Source organism: Opisthorchis viverrini, assembly GCF_000715545.1.
Source record: "Opisthorchis viverrini unplaced genomic scaffold opera_v5_133, whole genome shotgun sequence".
Taxonomy (NCBI): domain Eukaryota; kingdom Metazoa; phylum Platyhelminthes; class Trematoda; order Opisthorchiida; family Opisthorchiidae; genus Opisthorchis; species Opisthorchis viverrini.
In genome coordinates, this window is record NW_008751791.1 from 1,294,905 (window position 1) to 1,316,893 (window position 21,989).

Genomic DNA, 21,989 nt, shown 5'->3' on the forward strand with positions numbered 1-21,989 from the left:
CCAGCAAGCTGTAACGAAATTAGTTGCTCGCCTTAAATCCGTGAACTATGAAGCGCGTCTCGTGGTGCTCGTCCTCTTTCCTCTTGCGTATCGTCGCCTCCGAGGAGACCCAATTCTTACTTGCGCCCTGTTCGAACGCGGTTTTTCACCGTTTACCCAGAAGACACACAGCGAGGGCATGGTGAGGAGATTTTCAAACTCAGAGCGCACACTTTCATTGAAGAAAATTTTTCTTATTTCGGGCAGTAACTGCGTGGAATAAACTTCCTCCGACAGTTGTCCACGCTCCATCCGGAACCCTGTTCAAAGCATTATTAGTAATTTGTATGCGAGTCCTCCCGCTGGCAAGCATACTGCCTTTGCCGAGAACTTTAGGAGCAGTGCTACACCCTTTCCTCACTTGTGCCTTTCAGGCGAACGACAGCCGTTGAACGACAAGAATGAAACCAACCCGAGAAACTCAGGCGAAAGCTTCGATCCTGGGTTTCAATTCATGAACCTGTGAAACCCCATCCATAATAGTACTTCACCAGCTTCAAGGTCAAAATACGCATGTCAGTTCTACAGGTTTGAAATATTGTTTCGCCTTCGCGCGTATGCCCGAGTAAATTGTTAGTTTGTAACTGTCCGAATGCAGTTATACTAAGATTATAGTGGTGGCTAAGTGAATATTGGTCACGTTTGTAGTTTCAACTACAGACCGCATGTTCGTCGCGGTACCCAGGTGGCACGACCGACTAGGCCTAGTCGGGTTCACAAACTGATCCAGACCAGGTTTACACTGTGTAATGTCGGGAGGAGAATGTACACCCTTTTTCCGCTTTGTGCTGTACCGACACGATTTGATACCTACTGTAATCTTACATATATGCCTATCGGATGGCATAAAAAGGGTAGCCGTCTTTGGTCGACTGTAGCCACCGGTTGCGCCATCGGTGGTATGCGTAATGTGTCACCCCTACTTGCTACCTTGGCTACTGGTTGGAAACGGTGGCCTTTTTACTGGGAGAGTCTCCACCTCTAATGGACCCTGCTGTGGTCTCATTCTAACGTAACAGACATCCAAAGAGTTATCGCTAGCTGTTTTGATGCGGCAGCATTATATATACTTGCAAATTATTAACGCTCTAATCCGTTTCAAAAGCCCATTCTACTGGTGGGCTTTGCACCTATTTAGTTAAATGCACTTCCGTCCCAATAACATGGGCCTATAAAATCATATTTAAACTCCCTAATTATAAAGAAACAAGCAGAATTATCGTGAAACTCGAAGCGAAATGATGATACAGGCATACAACACGTGCCGCTTAGGACCTTTGATGCAATTTGAAGATCAGCAAAAAAAATCCTCGTTTCAGAGAGGTTTGGTAAACAATCGTTGGATTAATCGCTGGGAAACCTTACCCTTTTGACAAAAAAGCTTCGTCAGGCCAAGCAAGCAAGTTGCCAGGTTGATCGAGTTTTAGGGCGATCGGAGAACCAATCCGTGGGATTTCTTATGATTAGCTGACTTGATCAGTGCTGAAATTCCTGTTTGTCGCTCAGTGGGGATAACTAGCATTTACGAGAGATTAGTTGGGGTCACAAATAGATTGTTGACCACCAGTTAATCGTATTATAAGGCCTTCAGGGGCTTAAGATGTCAACTCATATTCATTTAACCAAAAGAAATTTTATTCATTGATAATAATACCGTTATTAGAGTCCACATTATCATCATGGACAACTCGACGTCAGCAAGTAATATCGATAACTTGCTGCCATAAAACAAAAGTTTACTCGAAAGCCTTATTCTAAGAAAAAAATAAAGACTAACATAGAAGGGACATAGTGCTAGCCAACTACAATTATTCAGAGGTGCGTATATCTCCCGAAACGCTTTTAGATAATCCGGATAGAAAGTGACAACCAAAACGCAATTGGCATCGATGAACAGTTATAGTTTACAGTGTCTTCAACCAAACGCAATCGAAATTCCAAGGTCTCTATCCTAGAGAGCGACTCGCAGAGACAGCACCCAAACGTCTCGTTTATTTTATACTTCTCGGCCAACTCAAGGGATTACCACTCCTCTGCTTCGTCACTCTAGATTGGGCACAAAAAGCGGTAAGACGTTTGACAAACAATTGTACGGCATGCGCAATACATGGTTTAATCAACGCAGCTTCTGGGGCTGGAAACATTCTTCGATGGATGTCCCCGTTGACAAATTGTCGAGGAAAACCAGAGTACCCAACTCTATGTTCAGTTTTTGTCACCGTACACGCAAAACAACAAATGTTTGTCACGTCTGACAGTTTTCCTTCTTGAACTCGAAATAAATGAAAATTGTACACTGCTTGGTTTTTCCTTGTGAGAAATGACCTTAGTACAGCAGTGTAAGTTTGTTAGGACATGCTTGTTGGAAGCATTTCCAGTAAAATCAACCACTGTAAAATAGAAAGCAAAGATAGACTTTTGAGTGCTGTCAGAGCGCTTCTCTTTTCTTGCGTGGAAAATTTTTCTAAAACGGTCAAACACTACGATGGCGAGAGATATATGCTTATCACTTCTGAGCTACAACCCTCATAAAATTTGTCCAAAGAGATTTTTGGCGTCCATTCTAGGACACATGTTCTCATAGTATCAACACTATTTGCTGTTCGAAAACAATATTTTAGGGATAATTGTGTACGTCTGTGGTAGATTTCTACTAGGAGGTTACTGGAAAATAAACATAAGGTCACAAACAAAAGTTTTTCATACGGCATCAAAAGACGCAAAATACTCAAGGTAAACAATTTGGTGATCGTGCGCAATCATGCTCAAAGAATGAGCTAACCGTATGAAAGCGAAAACCGATTAACTAAATTCCTTTGCTCGGTGATTCGCCAAGTCAATATCCATTGAACTGACTGTGAACAAGAAAACGGAGCTGGTATGCCGGTCAGTTGAGGCTTTGAGCACACTGGACGGCCTGCTAAAATATAACATACAGTTTAAATAAGCATAAGTATTTATGAGCAAGGAAAATACTGTTTGCACACGCAACCTGTCCATATAGAAGCTTTTAGGTTTATCCGTGTGACGTAAATCTAAATTTTTTGCTTTGCACCCAAACATTTGCAAGTATAAAGTTACAATGGACATGCAGTAAAGCTGGTTGGTTTCTTTTACGAAATCCGCTGTTATTTACCGTGTAATTTTTGTCGTACCTCCCATAAGTTAAGATCCTACAATCCCAGGAGCCTTATTTGCAGCCAGTTCGCTGTAGACTTCACGCTGACTTTTTTCATGTCTATTTTTTTCAAAATTATTGTAGCCGTACATTCTTTCCAAAACATATAGATATATACTCTTTTAGTGTAGCTTTTATAAGCTTGTTTACCCAGCATTTCGTGGTTAGGCAGGTGCAATAGTGCAAAATACAGGTTAGGTGAATAAAAACTTCTCAACCTTTTCTTAATGCAACTATTGTTACTAATTTCGGGAGTGCATGTGTAGTGCTACCATCCCTCTAAGTTACTACAAAGAGAATATTCCCAGGCTCAAATGAAGCATCGCCACTCTTTTATGTATAGCTTGAATATCGTATATCTGTGCAAAATAATGCACAATAAGGCTAGTGATATAGGGTCGTCCTAGAAGACGCTGTACCTCAACAATAGTCCACAAATTAGCGTGTGTCTACTAAAGCATATATGGGTTCCATTGTAATCTCTATTAGCGTGCATCTGCTTATAGGAGCCAAAATGGGGTTCATTTGCTCTCAGTTGCAGAGCCACTTCTTGGCGCGTGAGGCTTAGGAGCATTTACTGCCGGAGCAACAGTAAATCAGTCAGTCAACTTATTAAAAGTGAAGACTTACAGGAACAACCAGACAGTTATCATAATTTGGTTGTTTCTGCAACGTTTTTTCAACATAACATGTTTATTTTTCATAAGTAACTTAGGTCGTTGACAGAGATAAATTTGTCGACTTCTAATTACAATTAGCTAGAAACTTACTAAAATGGAAGAAAAGCAAAAGGCGCGTGTAAGAGTAGGTAAATACGTAGCAAGCGGCAATTTTGGTCTGAATTCAGCTAATCCCCAAGGGCTTTGATTTTAGCTGGAATCACCCTTTAAAGACGAAAAATGAAATCAGTCGCACATTTTAGTCCTGCTTAACCCTCACAGGTTTGTGGATTTATGGGATCTTGTAGCGTATAAAAATTTGCGTTGCGTAATGATTCGGAACAAGTTACTTATATCTCTCCAGATTTTTGAATTTGTGTTCTCTAACACGTAATGAGAGTCATTTGAATTATTTCGCCACGCAGCGTTACCTAAAGCTAGCACGGAGAATTTCCGCTTCAAAAGTGCTTGAATTAAAAGCTAACAGAAGAAAAAATTAATTCAACAAAAAATTTAAAGACATCTCTACCGGAGAAGTGAAAATTTTGAGGTGACTGAAGCTATCGGTAGATAAAAAAAATTAACACGGTCATTTGCAGTGGGAAAATGCAAACAAAAGACCGATTAAACAAAAATACGGTCAAAGACTACTATGGACTAACGTCATGACGATGTACCGTCTTCGGAATTGTCATAAGACATTGCTTGAAATATACTTGCAAAATTGCTAGGGTTTTTTTAATTAAAATAAAATTGATAGGTTAATGTCAAATAAATACAGAAGCACAAGCAGTCGTTTTTTGAAAAAAATTTTGTAGTACACTGTGATGAGACCCGGTTTTTTGAAGATTTCCCCTCTGTGCTTCACTTTTTACAGAGTCGTACGTATTCAAATAAACTTTGACAGCAAGTTTACTTGGAAATGAGATTAGGAATAACACGGTGTGGTCACATGTGTAAGAAGATAAACGCCAATATTCTTGAACCAAAACGGCTGTTGCGACCTCTTGAAGCCTATGTCCTTTTGCCAGATCGACTGTGTAACGTGAGGCCAGATGAAGCTCTGTCACCATTTACGCCATGCATGGTAGACCTGATTACTACAGCCCTTAAATGTTGTGGAACTGTTGGTGACACCGCACTTGTCCCAGTTAGCTGGATGAAGCTAAAACTTGACCCAGACAAAATGATCTCTGTAGTCGCAGCTGTGATCCCATCCCTTAACGGGCAACCCTGCTACCACATACTGAAGACACCGGGTGCTGATAGGAGATCAAACAAGAGAGACTTGCACATCTTCGAGACGATTGCCTGCGTCGCTGAATGGGACTGTGAAAAACTCCTCAACCTTCAGGTGGTTATAATTCTACCTTGGCCGGATCCCTCCGTTGATGTATTTGACAAGTCAATTTATTCATTACCCACTGCTCACAAAATAAATAAGGCCATATTGGAAGGCGGTCCTGTCACAGTTGGAGGCCATCAATCTTTGTATCGAAAGTACTACTTTGATTTAAACCAAGTCTGTGCTTGGAACTGTCAAGTATGTCTACCCATAGGACTGCTCAGTGTTGCTGTGTGTTGAGTTTCCCATCATAAAGGTATCTGCATGTTCCGTATAAAGTATAAAGAAAGTGCTTTTACAGGTGATTAGCAAATTTTCATCTTCAGTGTTATACCTATAGCTAAATGAAATTGACGTTTGTGTGCGCTTTGTTTGATTGCATTTTCAGTTTTTAGCGCTTCTTTTTAATAAACATTTGACAAACGTCTCGGTGGCTGGACGTGCATCAACGCCCAGCACTAACCTATTGTCGTTTGCTGAACTTCATACAACTGATTCTGTTCAGGTACTGTGTGTTTCAGACTGGTTCGCACAATCGACGGCTGAGCTAACGATCGCCCTACTGGCTTGCTTAAACAGTGGCATTTTAAAAGGTATGTCTTCCTTATTGTAATTAAGTATATTTCAGTAGGCCAAGATCGAAGAGACAATAAAGAACTCTTGTTAGGTGGTTTTATCTCAAACGTATGTTTAAATGTGCAGATGGAACTCAACCTAAATAGCCAACAGTATGAGGTTTTGCGGAGAATAATGGTCGAAAAAGCCGTTAACTTTTAACCTTCTTGGTATTTGTGCTTGATTTACCTCCCAGCTAGTTTCAGTTATGTTCAGTTATACAGGCGGGTTGTGTGCATTACACAAGATTGGCACTGGAAATGCAAACTTTGAGGCTAGAGATAATCTTAAAAATTTCCGCGGTAACATTTAGAAAATCTGTGAACCAAGTAGATCGATCAACTTTATGGACAAAGATTCACACCCAGTGATTATTCCGGATGCATCAGAGTTTTGATAGCGGGTTCTGGTAATAAAATGGATAAATTTGCCGCGGTTTTAATGTACTGACAGACTAAAGCTTATTACACAAAACGACCTGACGCAAAAATGGGAAGTGTGAGGTGGTGTGACCACCTCATTTTGCAGAAAACTCAGAGCCGTAGTCGTGAAATATCTACTGGGTACTCCCATATCATGGGTGTGATTTGACTCGTTATTCACTCTGGACTGTATTCACGGAACGTTTATGTATTCCATGCAATATATTGCCGTTGTCTCCAGGCACCAACAACTACTAGTAGCTATGAATTTCTAAAAATTGTGAGAATATCTACTTAAATGTCTTGGCCAAAGCTGGCATTAATTGGTTCAGTTGTAACCAGGCACTTTCTTCATTATTCATAAATGGGTGAAGGTTGGTCGTGCTTTTGAAATGAGAGGTTGTTTCACGCCACCTAATCAGGTGTATTACCACAAGGATCAAAACGAGCGTAACGAAACCAAAACCTCCATTCATAAATACATTCCTATGCTTTATAAGAAATCAACCTGTGACAGAAGAAATAAGGAAACATTTTTGCATGTGAAGGCTTAGAAATTCTCTTAGTAAAATCATCTTACTTTAATTTGTTTCCTTCTATAATTTTCGGTTCGAAGAGAATGCAGAATCGCATTAAGCCTTAGCAGCCACAAACACCACAATTGCTGCCGACCAACTCTATGTTCAGATTAATAGCAGGAGTGCCGTGGGCTCATGACTCTACTTAGTTTCATGAGATACCCACTCTTGATGACGCTCAGCAAAAATGAAATTGCAGCGCATTGCTTCTCAGCTTTGTAGCGTAGACCATCTTCACTTAAATAACACAGTATCCACTGCCACTCATAATTATCATCATACTACCAATAGTAACTGCCAATTTGCGGTGTTCACTGCGTCGCATGATGGTGATCCTTGTCCCCCTTAGTAAGACTGCAATACATGAACAGGGTGATTCTCTCTGCCTAGTCCCTGATGTAAGATTAGTGCAAACGTACGCCTAATATTAGGTAAGCACTGACGTTCAAATATAAGGGAATATTTGGCTTGAAGGATTAGTTACATGTATTAAATTTATTTGAAGAGAGGGAAAATAAAAGATAGCAGAATATCGAGCCGGTTTTTTGTGGTAAATATTAGTGGAAACTGCTCCGTGCAGGTCTGAGATTAGCAAAATTATTTTCGAAGTAGTATAGTGACCAGCTAGCTGGTTCCGTAAGTTGCTCCACTTCAAATTTAATTAAACCATATATGTTCGTCATCTACCTATAACGACATTTACTGCAATATTTTGCATTAAAGCCCTCACATAATCCCTGAACCCAGTTTTCTTACGAACTTTTGGGGTCAAAACACATGATAACTGATACTGCCGCAGCCTTTACCTGGTAACCCAAACTCATACAGACAAACTAACGACAAACTATCAACCGTCTTTTACTTTCCATCTACTTTGTTTAGAGACAAATTCAGTGTATCACAGCTGGATGCAAAGTCTTGTTAATCAACAACCAATTTCTTACGGTGCATCGAATCATTGGCGTAAGCAGCCTTCCAGTACTACCCTTCGTTCAACACAACCAGGTGCCGTCGTTCGTGGGCAACATCTTTATCTCTCAAGAGCTGTTTTTCAACTAAAACAACGGCCATCAAGGAAACGGATATGGCAGCGTACGGACGGAACACATAGACGTGCACAAACTACTCCATCTGGTCTGACTCATTTCCAGTACCTCAGTAGGGCAAAGGTTCTCACTGGAAGCCGTCTAGGACTCGTCGGCCTAGTTGGTGAACTTCCTAGGATCGTGGCTAAAATAGCTGAACAAGGCTTGGGAATGAAAATATTCTACTATCAACCTCATCCACAGTATGGTATTGACAGCATCTTCCGAGAATTTTTTTGCAGTCATTGAGTGCACACATTTGTCCGTAACTAACCTACATACTCTTTCCTGATGAAGAAAGTGGCCACCCTATCGAATTAAAAAACCCAAACTTCTGACACAGCACAACTGCGTTATTTCCCTCTCATAAGTGAAAAAATTGAATCGTATTTCCCTCTCATTAGGGCTCAGTAGCACTCCTTATCTTTGATCATACCAGGACAAAAATCTGGCGAAGATAGCAGAAAACAAACAGCCATCAGATACGCATATAACAAGCAAAGTGTTTATACTAGTGATCTAGTGAACCTCACCGGCACGCAAAAATTCGACACGGTTTGTTCATTTGGTTTCATACAACATATGAACGTACTTCCCGCTAGTGGGATATAATTACCCCATTGTTTTGGATTGGATTCTTATAGCAGGCATTTAACCAGTTGTTGATCTGCACAAACGGTCAATAGTGTGTTCCATTCACTTCACTCAGATAGCCCATACATGTCATATTGTTATGTCTTAGCGGACGGTGTGGATAGAGGAACAACTTCATGGTTTGCGATGCCCTTCGCTTGACAACCACTGCAGAGTGGTTCCATATGGTCTTGTTATGATGAGTCTGATAAACGATGAGTTCTACTCAAAATTTACTGTCTTTGGCCTTATTTTACTTGTGCTATATGGTCCTTTAAGACAAAGAACTAATTTTGCCTTACTCTGCTAGTCACTAAATCAATGTAAAAGTTTGAAATGACAAAGAAATGGTCCTTCTTTCAGGGCAGCTAATGTTATCCTATCTTTCCGGCCATCATGGAGGGGTTGAGTTGCATATAGTTAACCTGGCTAGGAAAGCTTACGATGGGGTTTTGGATTTAACTACTAGGAATAGTACCGGATTGCCTTTTAGGATGCCACATAGGCGACGGTAGCTAGGACTCCACTTTTGTTACTGACTAGGTTTCTAGCGTATTCTATTCAGAGATGTCTTGCTTTTTGTTTCACATTAAAAAACAATTATTACAACATTAACAGCATCCATCATAGCTCAAGATAGAAGTGAGTAAATTCAGGTTATTCCACAGATCAACCGACCTTCTCTATCGGTCAGCTCTCCTATGATTGTGGGATGCACAGTTAACCGTCAACAGTACAAGTAGCCGTTTTTTACAAGTAACGTATCATCTAGTGTTGGCTGTGAGAACGTGCCCCTAAGGACGTCAAACGGCCACAGTGAAGTGACCTTCGACCAAATTTAACAGAACGAACCAGTATATCACACGGAGTCTTGGCACTAGTTGGAACAAGTATTTTCAAGCAAGTAGGTAAAATCAAGTTGGTCCAACTATAAATGAAACACCGAACCGTTATCTTCTGTGCCTCGCATTTGCAAACTTTCGTTGTGTTGCCGCACGATTGGCTTGAATAGTGGGTCAGATATTATTGACCGTTTCTGCAAACCGCTAATCGTTTTAAATTTATTCAAAAGCAAACAACTAGCTTAGTAATAACGAGGCCTTGATGATATCAAACAAGGTTTTAAAATCCCATATCACCGACGAAGTATGTGACCTATCTAGCTGTAAAAGAACCTTATGGGTTACGCGAGCTCTTTAGATGATAATTCTTTACTCCAAAACCTGGACGCCACTTGATGCAACTCAAGTGACTGAAGGATTGGTGGCTCAGTTTCCAATCAGAGTGCTTGTTTATTACACCTTGATCAGCTACTCATAATCAGATGGTTTAACTATCAACGATGAGGTATTTGCTTCAAATCTCTCTGGAGCTCCGTGAAATGTGAACTGCCATCGGTTCCAGCGAGGTTGAACCAGTTTAACAGCGTTCACTGCCCATCTAGTGCTATTTCTCTCTGGTTCTTGATAAAACCCTGATTGCATATTTTCAAAAGACTTATTACGTGCACTCTGCAAGTGATATTCAAGACATCTAGTTACTATTACAATAAACGTGGTGGTACTGCACTCCTATCTGACAGTTAACCACAGTCCACATATAAGTTGCCCAAAGATGCATTTTTTTTACCGTAAAAACGGTCAAGTACGGAAAAACTCTCAAACAAAAGACTTTTATACCCCTCCCAGAAAACGCTCTACCAGTATAAACACGCAAGAACGTGTGGTCACTAAGTCCACGTTCAATCATGTGTTGAATGAAGAAGCTTAGTCGGCAAAGACCGTTCCACCTATCCCAATCTAAGAACAGTCTGTCGTATCGTCAGTCCTATAATGAGCATTACCTGGTCCAGGGAATCTACTTAGACCTATTGGCTTTAGCACCTTTCCGCAGCGACCGTTGTGTAGCAACATTTGGTACATTCCCTCGTGTTTAGTGAACAGAAGCGCACAGGTGGCGTATAATAAATTCGGCGTATCTACCAGCCTAGCACCAGAAAATGACAGCAGTACAATTAGTACAACAGCAGCAGTTCGGTCATTACATTCATACTGTCCAGCCTTCCTCCGTATTCATCCGTATTCAGACTAATGCCTGCTCCACTCAGAAATTGTCACCCGGCCAACTAATCACGGCTCTGACTTTAGGGAAAATGTAGGTGATGGAAATCAGTGGGGAGGGTAAGATTATTCTTTAAGATTCTTTAAGATTATTCTTTAAGATTATTCTTTAATCCTGTGCGCCAGTTTTCGCCAACTTTGAACACCATTGAGATGTAAATGCAACCGAGATTTTTCGACACGGTTTTGGAATAAGGCCGCTGTGAAATCTTTGACGGTGCACTACCAATTTTTCCAATAAAGGTCTACAATCAACAAAAATCGACTTTGTGTTAACGGCAAACTTAGCTGAATGCGAAATGAACCTATTTTTCATAAGACTCGTCAACCGAAATTGTCACTTGTGTGATTTATAATAACTTGAAGATACAATATGCTAGTATTCTCATCTAAAATCCACAGGAGTTACAAAAGGCATCGGTCAGAGGTTGGGTCAACAGAGTGCAAGAGGTTTGTTGAGTGTTTGGAAAATAAGTTCACCCAACGAAAATAACCCTCTTGTTCTGTGAATAAACTTTTAACCCATCCGCTTTATTCAACCCAGGACATACGTTCACCAGGAGGCTTTCAGTTAAGTGAGTTGTATTCTTATATGCTGCGTTTATTCAGGACAGCGTGATGGATGCGGTACCACAGCATTGAGTGTGATTACATCTACAACCGTTCCAGTAGGGTGGAAAAGTGATATCACACGACGGTGCTGGTACTATGGGTAATCATATTGTCTAGGTTCCGCACTTGGACCACATCAGGATAGACAGGTTAGGACGGAGTAAAACTCAAAGTTCCGTTGGTGAACTACTATGTATGCAAGGATTATCAGCGATCAGCTTACTTCCTGTTATTGGAGTCATACGGATTATGTTTTTTCTCAGCTTTAGACTAAACTTGACCGTCTGGTACAACTGACGAGTAAGCGCTCTACTTATCGGGCAATACAGAACTGGTTAATTTGCTCTTTTGAGGGATATTCTGGACCTACGACTCATGTATATAATTGATTCAATCCTTTGCTTAGTGCCCCTATCTCCAAAGTTTATTCACCATTATATTATTCCATTGCCTGCTAGTTTTAAAATACAAAACCCCTGTTCCAAGTAAAATAGCTACAAACAGAAGCGTTTTTTAATATGGAGCAGGCTTTTAAGTTCATTTCAGTTCATGCTATATATGTGCACGTATTTTTAAACCCAGAACCAGTTACTTGCAACTGGGCGTTATTGATGGTAATTAATTTGTGCTTTCATCGCAGATCAGATCTGCCGTACAGACATGTGCCAAACTTGTTTGAATTGCTTGAATTCAGTGACGTAATTGTGCTGGCAGATGATACACTCAACAGTGTCATAAGGCAAAGAACTCTTATGCAAGCAATGGCAGGCCGAACTCCAGTGAGGCGAATCGGGAAACCGGTGGTTTGGTTGACTCACAACCACTTTGCACGCATCCAGTCTCATGCACTACTAGTCTGTGTAAACCAAAGTAAGTGATATGCTAAAACCATTCTCTAAAATTCACCTTCAAGTCTGTGTGTCAGATACATTTTCCATCATTTCTTAACGCTTTTCGTCGACATTGGATTACACTGCCACAGATGTTAGCGGTAACAAACCACGAACAAAATCTAAGGATTTGGTGGACAGCACTCGAATAATTGAAACCACTAGGGGTGGGCCATTCAAATGATTAAAGTAAATAGGTAACGAAAGCTAAAGACTTACTACGATCTTTGGTAAGAAGCCTTTACAAGTTACTGGACACAATACTTTTCGCCACTAATTTTATATATGATAATGCTATCAGACGTGCGGTGTGGGTCACAACAGTACGATGAAATTTATATGTAAACCGGTCTTTTGGTCGAATTCTTACTGTCCAAGCAAACACTACTGGACCCTTTGATCGGCTACCCGCCTTTGTTTAGCTGCACTTTACAGTAGTTTCTGGAGGCCTTGTTTAGTGTTCAGTCATCAAAAATAAGGAACACAACAATACTAACTTGGATTTAGCTAATTAAGCCTTCAATGCTTCTTCAGCTTGATCTCAGAAGTTACTGATCTGACTTTAGAATGACGGAATCCACAGATGGATAGATCCAATTTACAGATATCTCACAAAGTTGCTTCCTAAGAGAGGTGGCCACAGGCAGCGTCCGTACAAACTGCGTTTCATTTATAACTCTAGGAATGAACAACATGCGAGAAGCTGGGACCAAACTATCTGCTTTTCTGGCTCAAAAATGACTGTACGACATTGCACACCGCGAAATAGTCAACAATTTTTGGGGCTAAACCTTCCGATTTCGTATTGCATCGTTGATGAACTAAAGTTGCCGCTAGTGTTGTTGCTTGTGGCAATATTGAGTTCATCTTATTGTTAATGCATAGCAGTTCAGGTAACTATGACTCATAGGCAAATATTTGAAGAACGACTAATTGCCCGTAGATGTCTTCACAAACTGGAACAATTGCACAAAAAAGTTGAATCTAGCTATCTGGAAATATGGTCCAAGCTGGGCCTCAAAGCATTTCTGCTCTGCCCGCTGCATCCGTTAGTCATTCTCAGCAGCCGAAAGCCTGAGTTATTTCGGTAAAATTTCGCCTTCAGCTCCTTAGTCCTCTGATTTTGTATTGCTTTTGGATAGCATGTGCACTTTTGATGCATGTTTCGAGTAAAATTAATTAGGTGCCACCTTTTCAGAAATTCTTCTCGCAGAATAAACACTGAAACTCAAGCTGACAAAGTCTGGATTGATGAGTACCGTTGCTTTCCAGAAAATCTGAAGTTGTCAATTCGCAAACTTAAATTTTGGGTACAAGTGGGAAATATAGCGCTATTTGTGGATGCGCCATTTTTTTTGATGTATACTTGACCTATGTCTGAGAGAGCAAATAATGGTTGCTTGTGAAAAATTCACATTTCTCCTCCTGTAATACCCCATGCTGTTAGTCTAATTTGATATCCCTATGTAACACAATTTTGAGTAAGATCCATCAAGTGGGTTTTTATATCATATGTGGCAATGAATCGCGTATGATGGTAAATTATAACCCTTCCGGTTTAATTTTTATTTGGTTCCACTTTCAACAGTTACTCAGATCATGGCCTTCTGGAATTGGGTGAAACATTTCAAAGCCGAAATAATATGCAGTTCTTCTGAAAACGGCAAATATCAGTCACTCAATTTTCAGGCCACTTTGCTGTCTCAATATCTTTGAGCAGTCTGTCATGGCAAAGCATGAAGTGGTCGGATTCGGCTGTAAGCCGTTTTTTCACTACATTCAAACATCTTTTTAGTCACTCCCAAAAACATGTCTATCTTCTGGTTGTTCGGAATTATTCTTCCTCAGCAAGCCTAATAATCTATTACTTCTTGAAAAGGGACAGTAACTAAAAGGTTGCTAAAAACTCAGTGATGGCCTACCAGCCATATGGTTCTTCTTTGTATTCATCAGGTAGACGCAGCCTCCTTTATTTTTCTTGAGCCTTATATTCTTAGTGAAAATAAAACTCTGATCAAGCGGCAAGCATCATTCACCGGGCATATCTGATGGTCTGACGGAAGAATGAGACCAAAAGTGAACTGCTTTTGTTCTGCATACTATGTTGTGTTAAGAACAAGTTATAAAGTGTTCCAAATCTCGAGCCAACTGAAACACGAGGTGGCCCCGTGAAGTACTTTCACTTAAAGGATATCAGATACAATCGTTCCTTATTTGTCCTTTTCTCAAAACTGGTGAAACATTCCAGCTACAAAAGATTTATCTTTAAAATGAGTTTACTCTACTTATATGAACATCCGAAGCGCGTGTTTCATTTTATTTCATTACATTTAATTTACATGTAATTTAGCTGGTCAACAGGCACCATGTTTCGTACATTTTTCTTTCGTTTACAGACGATCAAAATTCCATCACCCTGGAGAGTAGGGAATTTTAACAATTGATAGAATATTTCCTGTGTTGGGTGGGATAATGGCCTTACGTATAGCAGAATGGATCTGCAATGAAATATTATTATTAACCAGTCACACACAAACAACATTGTGACGAATAACCGAGAAATATATTCGATATGAATAGAAAAGATCACTGTGAAACTCGATGAGTTTCAAAAATAACTTTCAAACCTTGGAGCACTAGGCCTGCTTGGATGAGATTTAAAAATAACTTATCTGCCATCATATGATGGAGGTAGTTTGGCGTGCCCAAGTGGGACACGAACACATGGCAGATTTTGCCTTCTACTTGTATGGTTTCCAGTTTAATCAGACACTGCATGATTGGAATAAACGACGAGGATGTGCGTATGGAATCGCTGAAGCTTCTGGGCCGCTTGTCTCATAATGAAGACGCAATCCTATAATCGCTTTTTCAGGTGAGGAGGCTGTCACTCCAACTTACCAAAATCAGTGGACTTGACGGAAAAAACGGTCAGTTCCAGTTAGCAATTTCGAAGGAATTTCGATTCGAAAGAAAAGGCTTGCCTGGTAGTTCGGAATTTGCACGTTAGATTAGGTCTAAAAAATTACACCGTCCCCATTATTGCAGTCCAAATCTGTTTTACAATATGACAGTTAAACCAGTGCTAAGAGACAGCCCAAATAATTCCAAAAATTTACTAGAAATAAACTAGTTTTGACTAATAACCCAGACACGGACCAACTCAACGAATTTGATATATATCAGCTATACTTCAACAGCAAGAAAAAGTTCCATTCACAAAAGCTGTTCTGAAAATCCCTCATCCTATTTCTTGTTATTGTAAAACAACATTCATATTGATGTTTTTGACACACCGTTAGCTAACTGGACTGCCATACTGGGGCTTTTCGGCTATCAGCAGCGCCCACATATATCGCGTCATTTTTATCCCTTGTTGCAGTTCAGTGCATCGACTTTGCGGCACTTGCGGCGGCCTTGCGCTATGGAAGTATTCGTGGAGCCGCAATCACTACACCAACTGTTTGGACAACGCAGTTGACAGAACTAGATGAGCTACGCAATCTCCCTAATACCTTTGTTCTTCCACCGTCCACCAGCTCTGCTTGTACACCCAGAGAAATTCGGCAAAATTTGGCTCATCACGTTGTGGAACTCATCGCTGAATCACTATACTATGACAATGGGAAACAATTAAAGGATGTTTCACAGGATCCAAGACCTTTGGTAAAAATCCGAAAGATTCCTGTGCCAATTCTGACTTCAAACAATAACCTATCAGACAGCAGAAATGAATCTCCTATGGATAAATACGCACAAACATTACTGCGAGTCTTACAGAAACTTCCGTTGAACCGGCTGGGAGCTATACTTCATAAACACTGGAAACTCATCTCCGATGGAGTCAAAGTGCATTAGAGTCAGGAACCGTATGTTCTGAACGTATCAGTTTCAGCAAAGCCTACCCCAACAATACTGTACATTGGCACAAAACTCACTTCAAAACAAAGAATTGTGCAAAATAATAATTTCTTACAGTATTGGCTACATTGGGGACTGCTTGAACCTCTAGTTTTATCATTCTCGTGGATATTGTTAGTTACTCGCTTTATAGATTCGGATAGTTTTAATCTTTGGTATTGCCGATATCAACTCCGTTTCTCCGGAAAAATTCACTTTCAACTAGCATGATTCTTGCGTGTGATCTGTTTCTCGGATCAAACTGGTTGCCCAGGCGATGTCCGTATTCTGAAGATGAAAGCGATGGAACTGCTTTGGTTGCTTCCTGAAAGCAGAAAAGACAATTTTAAGCAGTCTATCAATGCTATCCTAAGAATTCATTTAATTTGGCGTTTTATCTTTGCAAAACACAATAAACTTCGGGCGGCAGGTGTCGGCAAAACGATATATTTCACCTGTTTACTGAACTGATTCTAAAAATGCTGGTGACGCCTATTACTGTCACCGTCTTCCTTGACGTTATTCTTCAAACGAATGTGCTCTCCCAAAAGCTTCAGTTCAGTTGTAGCAGTATATCGCATAGATATAATATGCCCTCGTAAAGTTGTTGAAAAATATTGGACTTCACATGACCGTTTTTGTTCCTCTTAAAGCTCTTCAGGTAGCCGTAGTCCCGGGTTTTCGTCAGGTTAAATTGGTTTAATTTCGCCCGACAGACTCCCAGTTTGTTATTGTTGTTGTTTTTCTTCACTCTTGCGTAAAATGCTCATAAACCGGTTTGACTTTTGAAGAAGACAAAAGCGCACATGAATGCCTGAACACTGTCAAAGCTTATACAACCATACACGTAAATTTGGCTCACTCACGGTTGAGTATTACCAAGCTCAAAAGAGCCTATAGATGCCAGTTTGAAGGGGTGTTTTGTAAGGTGTACAAAAAGCAGAGCCAACCATCAAGAAAGCTCCATTTAAAACAACGACGGTCCAACGAACCGGCGTCAGCTTCTACTCGAGGTTATCTTATTCCTAAGGTTACAATCTTTCACAACAAACCAACATAAGGGGTGTTGCTATATAAGGTGGTACGTAAAATAAAAGATGGAACTCAACTCAGGATCGTGGAATGTGTCTTAAAGTTTGGTTTTGTTCTAAAATGGCCTTGCTTGGTGTCCATAGTTAGTAGCTGATGCTGAGTTTCAAGATCTGACAAATGGTTGAGCAAGGAAAATGGAAGCTGTACGATCGAGGATCTTGAGGCGGCCAACGTAAGCCGAGGCCACTGCTTCTTGAAAACACATTAATTTGAAACTTAGTTACAGTGGCCGTAAGCGGCTCTGTAGGAGCCCATTCAGCTGAGCGTTTACCGAGATTAGGTTTCATCAAGTGACAACTGAAAAGTGACCCTTTGACAAGCGGATGCACAGTCCACACCGACTGAACTTCGGTTTGAAAAATTAGGAACCTCAACGCCCAAGTTTTTTAATTCATGCACTTAAATTTAAAATTGCTTAAAGGAACAATTGCAGGTTCAACAAGAGGGCCATTTTTGGAAGGGTGCAAATGATTTGTAGACAGATACAACCACTGACAAGGTGTGGAATTTTTCACTATCACTGGAGATATAACTTCTAGTATGTGAAAGTAAAGCCAGCCTTTTTCATTACTTAGAGGTCGTTTTGCATCTGATAAGGGAAAGTCCGGAGATGCTGTACATTATTACCAATATTTCAAGCAAAAAGTTACTGTGCTTTTAACTACTGTTTAGGTTTTCGTTAAAGACGCCTGACCAAAATTGATTGGTTAATGAAAACTCTGCCTTGCATAAGCGTTCCATGGAATCAATACGTACGTAAAAATATGCACGCGACCTTCTGCTGCAACTAAAGATGGTAATATAGATTTTTAGTTATTCCAAGCAGTACTCCAACATCTATGGCGTCAAAGTGATGTATCGATGAATCTCAAGGGACGTGTGTATAAAGCTACCGTGAGGGTTGTTTTGTTGTATGGCTGTGAGACTTGGCCTATTCGAGCGGCAGAACTGAGATGTACTCAGGTGTTCAACAACTTGTCTTGGAACCTTAGTTCGTGTGAGGTGGTGTCGGCGAATCCGTACCTAGGCTATGAAAAGCAGCGTTCCGGTTGTGCAACGGGCACATCCATCGAAAAATGTGTCCAACACCAGAAGGTGCGTTGGTTGAGACATGCGTTGTATGTGCCGAACCACCATTTTCCGAAGACAGTAATGTTTCCCATGCCCAACTCAAAGCGGCGGAAGCACATAGCTGGTCTACCCTTGATCTAGCAGAGTGGTATGAAAGAAATTACGAAATTTCTTTGCTGTCGGTGCTACTCGCCTTCCAGGATGGGGACCGCGTGATCCTCACTGTGCCTGGTTGGAGACACTACAAGATATGGCTGCCAACCGATGTCAGTGGCGTTCTTGTTGTCAGTTTCTGTCCAGATTGCCTGAGTGAATGTCTGGAGGTGTAGGCACCTCGGATTGATTGTGTTAAGCTAGCACTAAGTCCCTCCCCCATCCACCTTTATTCTTTTCTCTACAATAAGGCTTTCAAATAAGTCATGGCTGTACGGCAGTGAAGCATTGGTGTTGAGCACTGATGTCATGCTGTCGTTGATGATGATGATGATGAATTACGCAATTTTTGGGTGCTGTCGGTGATACTCGCCTTCCAGAATGGAAACGCTTGATACTCACATCGTCTGATTGGAGATACTCCGAGATGTGGCTGCCAACCGATGTCAGTGGCATCCCTTTTTCAGTTTCTATCCACATTGCCTGATTGAGTGTCTGAGGGTGTAGGCACCCCGGATTGCTTGTAGCAAGCTAGCACTGAGTCTCTTCCATGTCCAAGTTCATTCATTTCTTCACAATAATGCTTTCAAATAAATAATGGCTGTAGGATATCGAGGCGTCAGTGTTGAACACTAATGTCATGACGACGATGATGACCGAGACTAGTCTTTCGGCATTTCAACTAAAATGATGAATATGTCCCCACTAAAATTTGTATTTTGCTTAGACAGTTCTCCAACTGAGTGCTTTTCCTTGCATAATGTGAGTATTTTATCAATATGGAAGAACTATAAAGGGTGTTTCCAGAAACATATGGCGTAATCTTTTTTTAAAGAAAAATCCACTCACCTCTTCGTATGTATGCAGTCCAATCAATTTGGCATGTCTTCTGTCGCATCGATGCAGTTTCTGATTTAGTTCTTCATGGCCAGAAAAAACGGCGTCGTATACACAACTGGGTTTGTCCGGCTACAAAGGAATCTGGACCCCAATAACAACGTCTTTTGTTCACGATAAGCAACGGCAAAGAAAACTCTAACCTAAGCTACATTTTCGAGAAAATATGCGCTTGAAAGAATAATATGCTAATTTATTATATATCTAGGGTCATGCGGAGGATTCTCGACGCTAAAAAACTGTTCTATCTGCACGGAGGCGAAAAATACCTAAAATCTGTTTGCATTAGTTCTTTCTAAAATTCTGCATTGGAATTCAGCCGAAGAATAACCAGCTTTTCTAATAATACTCACTTAACAATTACAGTCGCGTAACTTGTTTGCATATCTTTGTAATGTACTACTCATAAGGTTGCTGAAAATCCATCGACAGACCATGACCGGTTTTGCCCTTCTTGGGGCTCATCAGGTAGGCGCAGTCCCCGGGTTTCCGTCAACCTTATGTTATATTTGAAACCAAATTGCACGAAATTAGCGAAGGTACACTCATTTGCAAACTACTTTGTTTTTTTTTCGAGAGACTCACTTTGAACCCAGCTGAATCTCTCGTTTATGATGTCGTGGGCTGTCGATGGATTTTCAGCAACCTTATGAGTAGTAAATTACAAAGATATACATGTATTGAAATATTTCAAATATCGTGACGACTGAAACATGAGGCGGATTGGTGCAGCACATTCAGTTGCCTGAGAACACCATAAACGAGAGATTTCAGCTGGGTTCCAGGTGAGTCTCTCAGAAAAACCAAATTAGTTTGCAAATGAGTGTATATTCGCTAATTGTTTGCATATCATTGTTTAATTTTTACTCTGCTAATTTGTTGACTCTGAAATTGTATAAAACAAGTTTTGACGTAATATCATAAGCGAGGGACTCACTAGAGCCTTACCTGAAAAATCCATTTGACATGGAAATGAGTGTTTCTGTACAGAATGTCGAGTTTGGGTCCAAGTAAAATATAAGGTTGACAAAAACTCGGGGACTGCGCCCACCTGATGAGCCCCAAGAAGGTTGAAAACTGGCCGTGGGCTGTCGAAGATTTTTCACCTGAACTGTGAGTAGCTTTATTTATGAAAGATTTGATAAACTTGAACTGGCTTTATAATAACCATTTGTTGCTACTGTGACTACTGTTATGGACTGAAACATTCTAAATTGTTTGTGCATAAACCAGTGCGCTGCTCATTGATATCACATTCTGTTTCATCGAATTGCTGCTGAAATGAATTCGCAAGGGCGGGCCCGTAAATGGCTAACAAACATTTTTGGGTAGGACCTTATCTATTTAAATATTTGATTTAATCTCATTGGAAAAATATTACCGACTTTTATGGCGTTTGATGCACAGAAAAGTTTAAAAAGAGATGCCACTTTTGTAGACCTTTTATCGTGCAATTAAATTCAATGTATACTGGAAGGCCAGGAACTACCCCTTAAACGTTCCATCGTCATTTGGAATCACCACCAATTTGTACCACACAGACCTCCGGAGCCATTTAATCCCATGATCTTTTAGCTAATGTTCCAGGAGTAAACTTTTTAAACTTGAGCGACTGCCTAATGGTGTGATCAGCCTGAATTTGAACAGAACGTACAACCACAATCCTCCACCCATGGAATCCACATCACGTTGATCGACTCATTGAGTGTTCACCTCTAAGACGATAGATACTTGTTGATGGTGTGAGGTCCTGAAGGACATATTCTGAGGTAGGGATACAAAAAACTCGAAGTAATGGCCTAGTCTTTCGAACAAGAGAACACCTTTTACTTGGGTATAAATTTGAAAATCTATAAAGAGCATCCAAAAACGCTATTTTAGAAGGTGTTTTCAAGTGGTGCTTGGTTCAATCAAAATTCAGTGGAGGTTTTTTATATGAAAAAAGGATGTAAAAGGTTCTGTAATGAAAAATAATCCCTAAAGGTAGACTCACTTTTTTAGGGGAATTAAAATACGTTCGCTCCTTTGGCAAGCTTCTGCCTGTTGGAACATGCGAAAATGCGGAAAGCGAACAGGGTCTGCCTTCCAGGTGGAACAATTCGCCGTGGCTTTCCACATCAATGACGGTCTTTTTTGTTTGTTCCTCCATTATTTATGTATAACTTTTACAGTTGAAAGCCACCTGAAAGATAATTGTGGCAACTATCTGTCGATTTCTTCATTTCAAATCTGAAATGAAGGAACGCAAAAACTTAGCACTCGCTGTCCACGGTATTTGGCGAGATATTTTACGGTAGGTTTATTTTAACCGTCTCTAATATATAGAACAAAAGATACAATAGACTCATTTTTTGCCTCTCAAACAGTGACCAGAAATGTAAAACTGCAGGATGGCGTGGTTCGTTTACCAAAACATTGCTATGGCTTGTATTTTTCTTAGGAACGAATTTTCATGTAAACCATTTTTTAGGTGATACTGCGCACACTGCCATCAACAGTACTCTTTTCTTCCAGAAGCTCACTTATCACTCAAAGAATTATGAAAGCCATTACAAGCAAACTCAGCTGCCCTGGTCATTGCCGTCTCTAGTGCTGAAGACTACAAGACGGGACACACTAATGGTTAGAGACATTGTCAGATATGCTATAGTTCGCTCGCACCATATTTTTGGGGGAGGAATCAATGCCAGTTCTACTTTT

The 21,989-nt window shown here is 40.5% G+C and overlaps 2 protein-coding genes across 2 annotated transcripts; one reads left to right on the forward strand and one right to left on the reverse strand.

Moving 5' to 3' along the window:
• Positions 1-4,587: 4,587 nt before the first annotated feature.
• On the forward strand, positions 4,588-16,566 carry T265_06513 (hypothetical protein; the record flags this gene model as incomplete). Its single annotated transcript, XM_009171787.1, has 3 exons — positions 4,588-5,419; positions 5,727-5,814; positions 15,559-16,566. 3 exons carry the CDS (start codon positions 4,799-4,801, stop codon positions 16,032-16,034), a joined length of 1,185 nt encoding a protein of 394 aa, XP_009170051.1.
• On the reverse strand, positions 15,402-21,517 carry T265_06512 (hypothetical protein; the record flags this gene model as incomplete). Its single annotated transcript, XM_009171786.1, has 3 exons — positions 15,402-16,401; positions 19,242-19,361; positions 21,283-21,517. 3 exons carry the CDS (start codon positions 21,436-21,438, stop codon positions 16,243-16,245), a joined length of 435 nt encoding a protein of 144 aa, XP_009170050.1.
• Positions 21,518-21,989: the final 472 nt, after the last annotated feature.